The 13,188-nt window shown below is 40.9% G+C and overlaps 1 protein-coding gene across 1 annotated transcript in view; it reads right to left on the bottom strand. All coding sequences in view use genetic code 11, as the record gives it.

Moving 5' to 3' along the window:
- Window positions 1-1,366: 1,366 nt before the first annotated feature.
- Window positions 1,367-13,188, bottom strand: part of EGR_06452 (LAG1 longevity assurance) — a gene marked incomplete at both ends in the record, with an annotated part of 12,118 nt that continues 296 nt past the window's right edge. Inside the window, 8 exons of the mRNA XM_024495701.1 lie at window positions 1,367-1,513; window positions 1,976-2,129; window positions 3,972-4,133; window positions 6,286-6,466; window positions 9,818-9,992; window positions 10,356-10,799; window positions 11,954-12,159; window positions 12,202-12,272. Of these exons, the coding sequence (XP_024349862.1) occupies window positions 1,367-1,513; window positions 1,976-2,129; window positions 3,972-4,133; window positions 6,286-6,466; window positions 9,818-9,992; window positions 10,356-10,799; window positions 11,954-12,159; window positions 12,202-12,272 (1,540 nt within the window). The remainder of the gene's footprint in view (window positions 1,514-1,975; window positions 2,130-3,971; window positions 4,134-6,285; window positions 6,467-9,817; window positions 9,993-10,355; window positions 10,800-11,953; window positions 12,160-12,201; window positions 12,273-13,188) is intronic.

The raw sequence follows: 13,188 nt of genomic DNA, 5'->3' as shown, positions 1-13,188 counted from the left end.
AATGCCAAAAGCACTACCGAATATACGACACGGGACTAATGCAATTCCTTTGGTCTGGGGATTCTCTCACCTGTTTTTGACTTCCTTAAAAGGAGTCAGTTGCGTGACCCTTAGGAATTATAGCACATGCGAATTGATGCGCTTGAGCAACTTCGTGCTGGTTTGCATTTACTTAATTGAAGCGCTTCACCGAGCATGTGATTTTTTTGAAAGGTTCCCAAGCTTTTACTGACCATTCGCTGTGTGGTGTCATTTTTAATATCGAGAAAAATCACTAAAAAGTCTAGGCGCTTCCATTTCATGGCAAGTGTCCACACAAGCCTGACAGTTGGACGTTGCTATAATCCATACTCGGGTGTCCGTCATTATTCGTCCCATGAGCGTAATGTTTTATAGTTAGTTTGATGTCTTGTAAACCTCATAAAGTACGCTTGAGTTTACCTCACCTTGGCTCTTGTCTGGGCGAAAATCAACACTGATAAATGTGAGTGGCTACCCTGACGAGTACTTACCGTGAACTGCTGCTCTCATCTAAATGGGTAACTTACAGGAAAAATGTTATCGCCTGTTGTGATGGTGCAGAGACTAAATTAGCGTCGGATATATACACATGGCTCAGACCACTGGTTCGCATCGATGTACAGGCGTGGAGTATAGACTCCAATGCATTAAGCCAATCCTCGGAAAACTGACTAGAGGTGCTTTTTGGCTATGCTAAAGGGGAACGTAATATGCGCTAGACTGGAGGCGCTACAAATTTGCCTGGGATCAAAGTGAGATTTTGGCGCAACCATCTCATGCACTTGAACCTACAGGCTTCAAATATCGGCGATCCCGCACGAATCCCAAGGTGAGTGTAACTTTTGTGTTGAGATGGTAATCATAGCATGGTCTCCCAGGCCAAACACATCGGAAACACCAGAATATGAGCACTTTCGTTCCTTTCTAAATAGGGCACAAAGCACAATTTGATACAAGCCTCTTAAACTATTCGCGGCAACAATGGCAGCGAATTTTTCATTACAGAATTGCAAATAAAAATAAGTCGTGCTCTTTCGATAGCTGCGTTCAGGCAAAGTACTAGTAGGGAGGTCGGGGAGGAGGCAAAAAGTGCTGGGTGCGTTAAAAAAGCCAAAATCGTTGGTTGTTTCGCGTCTGCCTGAGTGTGTGTAGGTGCAGGTGTGCGCATGTGCGGTGGCCAATAAAACGGGAGGAGGGACGCATATGGAAGGGAAAAAACATGAGAGGCTGGGGATCACACAATGCGCCGAACTCTACCGTTTAGCTGGCACACTGGCTAATCACACATGGACGGTCTAGATGCATTCGGGGGTTAAATTGGCAAAGAAGGGGGATATCACCGTGCCTATGGCAGCTTTTCTTTTTTCCGTGCACCGTTTGCTATAGCCGGTTTGCAGACACCGTTGCTGGAGGTGTCGGAGTCGAAGTCCCTTTCGTCTTCTATTTTTGGCATTCTGCCTATCGCTATTTTACACAGCATCACAACGATAAACTGAGGGAGAAAAGGGTTAGCGATAAAACTCAGTAATGAACCACAAACGCGCATTTCAATGTCTTAATCGCCTATGACTCAGGGGTTAGGTGTAATATGTAACCATTAAGCTCAGTAGAATTTCAGCGCGCTATTTAGCCACCTCTAGCCACGTCTATGCAACATTTGCTAAATCCTAGATAAAACCGAGGCTATGACACAGGATGGTATACCCCTCGCTATAAGTGATGACAGGCTTGCTAAGTCATATAGGGGAATATAATCGTGAAAATGGCAAATAAGCTAAAAGAAAACGAGCATTCTGAGCGAAGCGATGGTGGGACCACTTGCGCAGTGAATGTTGAGGATCCAAATGTTAAAAGTAGTTAGGTCGAATTTCTACCAATAGGCCACTATTTTTTTGCTTTAGAATGTGAGGCTGTGGTCACCACCAAATTAAAGTTTTCAAGGGGCTAAACTTACGTAGGACCAGTAGATGTGTAAGAGATAGAGGGTGGTGAGCATGGTGTTAAAGAAAAGGAAGAAATAGGCTTCGCGATCCAAGTGGGTGAGATATACTCCCCAGGTGGTGCCATATATCACTTTTGTGGGAAATAAGTAGATTCGGAGATAGAACCTATGAGAATGTCAATGAAAGGACAATTTGTAACACCCGATAAAATATGGAGTATCTTGGCACAAGGTAAAAAATGAAGAAACAATATCTTACACTTCTTGGGTTAAAATTCATTATAAAAATAAGTACTTTGATTAGGACAAAGGGATGAAAAGGGTGGAAGAGGATTTCACCGTACACTACTGCCTAATGTCTGACTTGCTTGGCACCATGGGGAATGCAGATGTGAGTTCATGAGCTGAAAACCATTTCGAAAATATGCTGCTTTTTAAGCTTCGTGCAATTTAGTACTAACAGAAGTAAAGTAAGGTGGCAATTTTCTATATTCAAAGTGATTCATTACGTCGTTTTCTCCCCTAAGGAAGTATCATTACTACTTAGTGTTATTCCACTGTTGGAAACTGTGCAAACATGATCAATCCGGTCATGGCTTTTGTAAGGACCGAGCATCAATACCCCCGCTCTAGGTTGACTCATCTATGATCAGCTAGCACAGGTACTGCGACAACTGTCGAGATAAAGGTAACCGCATCTTTAAATGGGTATAATAAGTGGCATGCGTTACTTCCCAATCCAATGCACTAGCCACTATGACGTTATTTACGATATTTTTGGTGTGTTGCTCAACGAGAACAAAGGTGGGGGCACGGAAACATTAGTACACGAAGCAACTTCATCTTAACACCCAGAAGTGACTAAATATTACGCGTAGGTAGTGCATCACCAGTGTTGTTTGCTCTTGTCGCATTGATAGATGATGAATTTCATTGGCAAAGATTGCTGACGTACGCAAAATAATCGTAGAGCAGGCGTAAAATTTGGTTTAAAAAAGAAAAGCCGATCACGTGCACCTTGGGGAAATAGTGAGAATTAGAATAGTATTTCGAGTTCAACGATTTGAAGAAACATAGACACACTCGGGGCTCCAAGGTGAATGCGATTGAGGTGATTTAATGATTAAGGCAGGACAATAAAAAATAATCTTTAGAAATGTCACGTGATTAGGGCACGAAAACCATTTCACTCAGAGGGTTCCTAAAAGGAAGGTGGGAGAAGCGACACGAGATACAAGGGTTCAGGTCAGTTTACTTAGTAATGACGAAAAAAACCGACAGAACGCAGACATAAGCGCTTATAGAGCCGGGAGGTAAAAGCTTTAAAAGTAGGCACAGCTGCTCCCCCTACTACACAACATCGAGGAATGTGCATTAAGAGTTCTCGCCCTTGCCAATTAAATGATTTTAGTAGACGTCATATTCAAAGTGATGAAAGCCGTCTTCAGCCATAAGCAAAAAAACTGAAGTCAATTTAAAAAAAAAAAAAACATTTAAGTCATGCCAAATAAAAAACCAAAGTTATAGAAGATTTGCTAAAGTTTTTGGTCTACAATTTGAACATAAAAATGAGTGCAAGGGTGTGATAAGCGCGCAGGAACATCATTAAGCATTACAACAAGTGGTGACAAACAATCCACTCAAAGGCAAGCAGCAGCTTTCGCAACAGTCGCGAAAGCCCACATTTACAAGTACAATCAGCACAGTCACACATGAGAATAGAGTGGGGATGGTCATAGAATTTGGGGCACAGTAGGGGTAAGGAAATAAAAGAAAGCCATTCCAGGCTAACTAATGAGTTCACACACTCATCAAATACACACGAATCAATTGACAACTAAACCAATGAGAAAACCTATTCACAGCATAAGTTTCAAGATCGAGACCTTGGAGGGCCAAACAAGTGCAACAATCCCATTATCATCGGAGAGTACGATAGAGTTATTGTGAGCCACAAAGGCTGATGGAAGTAATCCAAAAACGGTCACTACAGGGACCAACAACTCACCAGGTGAGGACAAAGGCAGCGAAAAGGCAGTTGGCGATATGTTCCAACCTATTGGCGTATTCAGGATACTTTGAGCGTACGGCGATAAAAAATTTGCCCAACTCCAAAATCACATCCGATATGTCGTGTAAGAAGAGAACCAGGAGTCCCACTCTATGAAACCTACAAAAAAAGATTTTAAGCATGATAAAGCTTTGACTCCTTCATATTCGCTAAGCCCTATGCCTTCAGAGCAGCTCTCAACAGAGGAAGCATGTTTTATGGCAGCAGCATTATTACCACATAATCAGGCAATTTTGCTAAAGGGAAAGGACGTCAGGCGATGGGAGCAATGGATTTAGCATCTAAACAATCAAAACATTGGAATTGAGTAACCAGCTTTGTACTAAATAATAAAGTGGTTAAACCCACACAAAATACACAAAACAGTTTTGTTTTTTGAGTTACGATCACGAAACGCTACTATACCTAGCACTTACAAGCTGTGAAGACTTCGTCAAAGCGCACATCTCTACTTTCAAAAATAGCTCAAAAAATCATGTTCTAAAAAATTTTTGGAGTCAATAAAGTGATTGCGCATTGTGTCAATAATTGAACGAAGAATAAATCAGTGAAAAACAATAAATCTATGACGTTGTACCCTACAATTCCAAAACAAACACAAGAATAGCCGGCTTTTCACGGAAAGCTGTGCGCCCAGGAGAGCAAACTGAGTAACTTTTCGGAAGTGCACTCAAGCAAAGAAAAATAGGCAGCTTTGAATGACTAGATCTACAAGGTGTTAAGGGAGCGACACAATAACAAAATTGCCACAGTAACTACACAGGCAATCTCGACAACAATTTTCCCCAGCAGAAGAACTTGTGCGCCAAATGCAAACAGAACACAAAACCTTCAAATAGACTGAGAGCTTTTGGACTCCGTTAAATCAAAACCACTTTCTTTTCATCTTGAGGCATTGGAATTGGAATAATTTTTTCAATTTAGTTAACGAATTAAACCATAATACAAAAGGTGCATGGCATAGGGCTTCTGTTGCTGTTTTACCATATTCGAATATACGTTACCTATCTGAAGTTCCTCACGAGAAAAACTAATAAACATGGAGCCTGATGTAATCTGGAAATGACCCTTCTTAAAGGTGACCTCATCTACAAAATTAAGAGATGACCAAGTAGCAGATCTGATACGCCAGCTATCGTTTCGTTAGTATGAACTGAGAGGAACGCATGGAGAGTCAACATCACGGGGAAAAGCTTTAATCGAAAAAAAACCACCGATCCAAAATTCCACTGACTCGCAAAACATGAACTGATGTAACCCAGAAAGTGGTAGTGCTAGTAGTCGTCATTAAAGGGTAAGCCGTTCTGTTAAGCAAATACCTCTAATTCCAGAGTGATAAAGTGGGAGAATAACAGTAATGGTAATAGCGCAGTGAGCAGCACAAGCCCTATCATGCATTCCACACGATATTTACATCATTAACGTCAATTTGAAGCATGTTGGTTATCTATTTGGCAGGCTTCTACCAAGTCTGCGAGAAACTCGACAAGGACACACACGAGCAGAAGTGATAGCATGCACTTGGAGAATTAAACTACTCCCACACCAATCGGCAAATACAAGCATACGCGCAAGTCTAATCAAGCGTGCGCTCCGGGTTTACATCAAAAACCCACAACTAGCACTACACAGGGAGGGCCACACTATCTACTTATCTGTCTCTTACAGGAAAGTATGGCCCGAGTTGAGCGTGGTCGTCGAGTCGGCTTGAGATAAAAACGCGGTTTCTCACCTATCAGAATAAAGTTGGACCAAACCAGTTAATAAAGATGCATTAGCACGGAGCACACAAACAACGTTTTTGATGTACACACGGTTCAACCGATAATCAAGTATCCGGATTCAAGAGGTCACTTAGTGAACAAAGGTAGTGGCTAACCCATTGCTATCAAAATATCAAAGCACAACATTAACAACATTTAATGTAGTGCAAAGAGGACCGCAATGCAGAAGATACTCTCACATAAATCACAAGACCACGAAAATGGCCTGACCCTCTGAATCAAAGTACCGTGCTAACTGAGCGTAAGATCACACGTACCCTACATTTAAGCCACAAGCACCTCAGAAGTGCTAAAGTGGTCAGTTTGGGGGATTGCAAAGGGATAACGCTTGAAGCTAAAACCTAGTTGATATTCTTAAAAACCAGAGTGATTTGCGAAGATTATGGGTTGAAGACAAAATGGAGATCACGGAATGGTTGAACGAGTAGCCAATCGTTCCAAAAAGGCAGAAGGGGGAAGAGGCTTACTTGGCGAAGAAGGAGAAGGAGAGGAGGGCAATTGTGAGGACGTGGTGAATAAGTAGCACAGACGTGTCCTTTCGCCTGACGTCGAGCCGCAAGGCAGCGTAAAATGAGTGGGCGTAGAAGCCGATTTGAAACATATACAACCAACGGTATTGCCACGGTATAGGGTCATCAAAGTAACCAGCTATTGAGAGAGATGGAGCAGTGTGAGACTCGTTAGCTTATGCCATCAAACAGACATCAATTCCACTAACAGGAACCTCTGCTGTCACATAAAAGTGTCAAAAGAAACACTCAATGAACTCATATTTAGAATTTATTAAGAAAAAGCGCTGCCCTCGAAGACATTTTGCCATATATTTAGTGAAAGATGTTTCAAAAAGCATAAAATTGATGAGTACATTCGAAGTTAACGTGTGAAGCATATTCAAATGAGAGACAAGGTACTCCATTGCATAAAAAGCTCTTTCATTTAAAATATAAAACAGATACGATAAAAATACCAATTTAGAAATTGAAGAACGAGTAATGAGCCATCAATAAAGTTGCTTCAATACTTGTTGTGAATTGCCCAACAAAGTAGTACAAAACTATCGTTATCCACAAAAAAAAACGAGTCACGCGAAAGTGTTATTCTTCAAATGTTAATACTCATCAAATCTACTTGTTACGAAGTTTAGAACTAACAATATGAAAATGACCACACCCATTTTGCGAGATCATACACCACAAAAATCGCATTCTACTGACGAAAGTGTGGCATATGCACAGCGATAAACTCGGTGGGCTAATGCAAGACATTAAATCGCATTATATTAGCACAAATTTTTGGATCAATCCACAAAAAATGTTCTTTCAGATCCTAGGATTGAGTAACCAGGGAGTCAAAACTGAGATAGCGTTTGCATATAAGAATTTAAAAAGACAAGTAGCATTTGGAAAACGACCTGAGTTTCACGACCTTAATGCAACACAATTCAACAAATTAGACGAGGATACTTGATCGCGAATTTGGAACAAAACTAAGGCAAAAGAGCAATGTTCTTGCAATAATTACCATAAGGCAAGTCCCAGTCTTAGTAAAAGAAATTAGAAAAGAAATGAAACGAATATTTGAAGAAAAACAACGAACAATTCAAAAAGATCATTCCCTTCAAGTCGCAAAGGCATAAACACAACTCAAGCAACGAAACTCAAACATCACTGACGATGACCTTATTTTATTGTCATTTTAAAGGCGTCGTTGTCATGGCTTCACTCAACACGTTGGCATTGTTGAATAGGCGCTCATTCCACAAACGTATTGTTTTCGTAACTCTGACTACCTAAACCCAATGCTTTAAAATGGGAGACAGAATGGGTCCTCAAGCACGAAAAACGTTCTCGCAAATTTGGTTCATATAGCCACTTTAGTGGACTCTTCCCTACCATAACAAGGATATGTAATCAAAATTATGCCCTATTACCAAGAATACCAGAAGAATTACTTGCCATGCAATTCGTATGGTATGGATGGAAGACTGAAATACGATTAGAACGATACGATGATAGACTATTCGGAAGTTATCAAGTAACATAACAAAATGAAAAAGGAATATCCCATCAAGGGGCATTCTGAGTTAAGAGTTGAAGCTTTTTTGAAGAACGATAATGTAGGGGATCCATGCACAATACCCATTCGGGACAAATTAAAGCCTGCCTAACTGATACTTGCCAGATTTTGCCCTAAACAGTAAGTGCATTTAAGCTACTAGAAGTTAGTTTGCTTCGATCAGCAATCACAAGCAGGATTTTCTGCAAATAAACAAATCCATATTTTTTATTGACTGAAACCACTATGAGAAATAATTAAAAACAACAGCGATCCTATTCTCATCGAAGAGCATCGAACTAACAACCTCTTAGCAAAATCACCTATGTTTGGAATTGTGCACTCATCAGTAAAAACAGGTCATTAGTTGACGCCAAGTCCACTTCAAAACACAGACATGCAACCTACAACGTGAGTACAAACGGTGCAACGCAATCGTAACACTACCAACGAGGTAAGTGAATAGCTTCTAGTTTCGCAATATCTCCCTACGGAGGGAAGATAGAGCGTAATCCGTCTTCAGATAGAAAGTACTGGCGTCTACTTACATTCAAATAGGATATAAACCGTAGGTCACAAGGCTACGCTAGGTGTAGTAAAGTACTTCGAGTGATTATCCGACAGAGTCCATACTATCCGCTCAAGTAGCGAGTTTGCACACCGATACCACGTGTGAAGGGAATTTGTAGGATTGAAATTGGTCCGAAACAAAAAGTCCACCAACGTTTGCAAAATTGAATGATAAAATGAAATCATGACTCAGAGTGATACGGCTATGGAGAAGGACCGACAAAATAACGGTCTCAAAAGCATGCGTAATTAGATTGTGTGTGAATCACCACAGCTGCTTTAACACATTCCAAGGAAGTAGTCTACAAGCATAGAATACACTTGTCGACTGGAGACGATCGGAGAACAAAGGTCATATGAAGACACTCAAGAACTAAACGATCTATCACATTTTATGGGAGGCAAGAGACCTTAATGCATGTAGAGTTGTCGTAAGACCATGAAGCATTGAAATGAGCTAGCATGAAATGGCATACGGGTTGTCCTGTTTAGTATGTAATGAACAGAAGCGCTCCGATAAACAGATAGACGAACAAAGTGGTTTATTATGAGAATGCGCTTATAAAGTGAACTTAAATTGATAACGCCATTGCCTTTTCTCAGAAGGTCACCTGAGTTGATTGCGCTTCCAAATAGTAATATAGGGGGCGGTGACCTGAAATTTACTTAAAATAAGCAAACAAATATTGGTACACGTTACATGAGAATGGTGAACACGTGTGCACATTGACAATGAGTGATGACGCCTCGCGTCTGTCTACTCTGCGGTCGTCCAGTTTATAAGTTTGCTAGCACGTCTGAACAAAGGCACGACACAACTAGGTACAACGCATAATTTAGCACGGTATGCTGCATGAGATAGCTCAAACAAAAGGCTGGCCTGACGTGCACGTCATAAATTGCCAAAAAATACACCGTTGGGTGTTCAAACGCACATGGTGCACGGAAACTTCAACCCAGACCGCAACATGATCTAGATACAGCATATCGTTTCACATTGTAACATGGTTTTGACATCTATCAACCCATTATTGAGCAGTAGTAACAAGTATCTAAATCTTTATAAAAGGTAAAGGTACTGACAACGAGAAGTCTGTGAAAAAGCGTTTATTTAAGACGACAAACAGTAGGCAATGTTTCAACTGCACTTACCACAACAGTTGACCAAATAGATCAACCCGCATTCAACTTAGACACAAGATACTAGCAATAAATACACCAGAAACACGAAGTGGAGGTGCCCTTATAAATGCCAACTGTGAGAGACTAGTCATTCAAACTGCATACCAACCTTCCTCGGACTATAACGAGGTTACTCAACCTTATTTTTGACAATATTCTTTGTCATTTTGTCAAATAAGATACCTAACTTACGTTTGAAATGAATGTCCTTGAATATGCATAGCGGATAGACAAAATCATTGTATCCACAATTTAGCAAAGTGCCTGTCTCCACAGAAAAGAGGAAGGTATACGAAATCGTATTCCACAACGGCGTCATTGCTTTCTTCTGAGAGTGTTCGGTAGTAAATCGTCGACCTACTTTTGTCTGAAATATTAAATGCACAAAGTGAATGCACGTGCATGGGAATCCTCACTGAGTGTTTCGTATATCGGGAATGAAATTAGCACAAATGTATACAGATGACAACACTGAGGTAATCCTTTAAGATAAGAAATCTTAAAAAATAGTCAGAAGGAGTAAAATTACTTTAAAAGCAATTTCGGGGCGATTTACTCAGTTCATCGTAGCAGCCATTTAACGAGAACAATAAAAGGGGATGGAATACAAGATTCCATGATGTGGTAAGGATTATAAAGAGTACGCGTGCCAAGCCCTAGCTTAGTTCGAGCAAATATTATCGCGATAGAAGAGGTTTAATCAATTCAAAGACACTTGGTAGATAATTACCTTGAGGAATAATTTTGTACAGAGGTAACGTGCAACCGTGAACAAAACTGCTACCAGTGCGGCTATCGTATAAGGCCCCCATCGGATGGTTTCGAAGAGACGCAGATAAATCTCGAAGGAATAGGGGTAGATTTCTGGGTTGAGACAGAATTCAGCAACAGCGATCGAGGTATGATTGAGGAACTCAAAGACACTTGGAGGACCTGTCACAGCATTGCACTGATTAGCCAGAGCATCGAGGTATGCATGTGAAAATCGGTCGGAGAGGGTGGATTCCCCCAAGAAGAAGGCCTTATCTCGATCGTAAGAAGATCGAAGGACCTGATATCGCTCATGAGTCTGAGGGTCTGTCATCCACACGTAATCCCCATCGTTTGCTTCGGCTGACGCTGCTACAACGAAGAACGCGAGCGTCCACCACACCAACTGCTGATCAAGTGTCATCTGTAGAAAAAAACGTATACCTGAAAAGATTACACATTATCTCAAATGCAGAAATCAAAACAAGAATAAATATATATACATATAGACCATCTATATTAGCAATAAAAAATACATATAAAAATATTCGGGAATTAAATGCAAAGTGGGTATTTTAACGCCAGAAAATCAGTTTTTCCGGTGATGCATTCGGTGGCTTGGTTGAGGGCCATCGGTATCCAAGAAGACATGGTTCAAATGCTGAGCGTGATCGTTTCGAACTGCTGTTTTCATCAGATGAGATGCCGCGTTGAGGAACCTTGAGTTTTCGTTTTCCTGGACGCGTAATTGGTGGCGAGTTTTCTGCATCCGAGCTAATTACTGCATAACCAGCACACTCCCCACGACTCCTAAGCATGGCCTTAAAGCGAAAAACAAAACATGCACTTGCGAAGAGAGAACGGAGAACTTGTATCACCGGCAAAACTTCATGCAGAAACCAAAGTTATCAGAAACACTATTAATAAAGGTATAAACTTGTACGAATAATACACTGTGATCTGATACTCTTTCGGCGGTGGATAACGCCGAGGTTTAGAAGATAGACAATGAAACCTAACAAACCGAAAAGCTTACGTGATAATAAGCACGTCGTTCACGCCATTGACCTCCATTCATCCTATCTTCGTCATGTTCCCAAGGGTATAAAAAGGGATGTTTTAGAAGAAAATCAGCTGACCGGTCCAGAGCTAATTTGCTGGATTTGGACTGTAGCCGACTAAAAACCGCGTGACTACTTTGCATAACATTTCTGACCACCGTTTCAACAGTATTAGTAGCAGAAAAGTTTGCCGGATGCTTGCGCTTATGAGATCGCACAAATACAGTTGGCTGCCGTCGCCTTTTCGTGATAAGACGAGGGAATGGGGTAATTTTGTTGGAGGCGGAGAGGGCGGCTCCAACGTTGGCAGTAAAATCAATTAGATCATGAGTAGAAGGAGCTTCTTGGTTTGAAAAAAGATTGGGTATTGCTAATGAGCGACTAACGGGTTTGACGGGCGGAGAGGTAGGGGGCTTCTTGGAACCACTGCGACGACCACTCGGCTAGTCAAGCAAACCATAAGGAAATGGAAAACACATAAAAATCGCAATCCAAGAGATATAAGAAGCGAACAAACCTTTCTACTACGGTACACTTTGGAAGTGGATGGCGGCGGTGAGAAACATCGGAGGTGGAAGGCATTAAGTGATGTACGAGGTCGAAGAACGCGATCAATTCTCGAATTAGAGACTTGACTGAGCTCTTCCACGATAACCACGTCACTTGAGGTGTCTGAGTCAACTGCTATTTCAACAGCCGCATTTCTCACATAGGGTTCAGTTTCTAAAATAGTACATGACTTCGGAACTACAGAATGAAGCTTACCCGACATCTCGCCTGACGGCAACAGATCCTCAAAGTCCTCGAGTAGCAAATCACTATACCAATTGCCACTCCTAAGAACAAAGAATTGATTTGAAATTTACTTAAATAAAAATACGCCAATTTTTTCAGACCACAGTGGAATTCCAAAAAGACCAAAACGCTACAAATATTTTAAAATGTCCATCATGATGTCCAGTCGTAAAAAAGAGCCTGATGAGCCATGGAACAAAGCCAATGAAGTTGTGAAGGTGCCGTTCATGAATCCCAATCATTTTAATATCGAATTAGGTAGCAATAATTAATCGAAGAGAAGAATAAACCAAGCACACATCGGGAGAAATTCACCTACTGCAGAGGGTCCCCAACGTGATAGAGTGGTTTAGATATCTAAGCCTGCCATCTCTAAGTTGCCTTTAATTAAAATAAAATATGGATAGATACACGAACCGCAAATTTGACTATTAGTGGGGGAACATTTATCAAAATCCGGCCTGTTAGGCCACGTGTCCTTTCACCGACCAAGTCATCAAAGCAGGACTCAAAAAACGAGCATCTAATAACGGAATGAGTATCTCAACGTTTTAAAGAGTGGGAAAAATCAGTTATGCTAAATAATTCGTAAACAAACAGCCACGGTACAGTCTTTCACGCCAAAACGCATGCCGGTATAACACTACCCTACAGTCATACGTTGTTTTACCCATAAAAAGACGCCAAATATATAATGGTAAGATATAAATACAAACCAACTGCTTTACATTTAAACAAAAAGCACACGAGCAAAATTGCAATCACTGCGGAACGGCGGAACAGAAGTTATGTGAGCAGGTGGGCTATTTACTTTTAATCATCCAATCAAACAGGGGAAAATTTTTAGCACTAGACAATTGAGAATTAGCTGAACAATGACTGAACTGCGAAGTAAACAATAATCAGTCCATTAATACTTATTTGAACAATAATCAGGTAATGTTAGTGTAATACGAT

Source organism: Echinococcus granulosus (assembly GCF_000524195.1).
Source record: "Echinococcus granulosus chromosome Unknown EG_S00057, whole genome shotgun sequence".
NCBI lineage: Eukaryota > Metazoa > Platyhelminthes > Cestoda > Cyclophyllidea > Taeniidae > Echinococcus > Echinococcus granulosus.
This window is presented reverse-complemented; position numbering and strand designations above follow the sequence as displayed.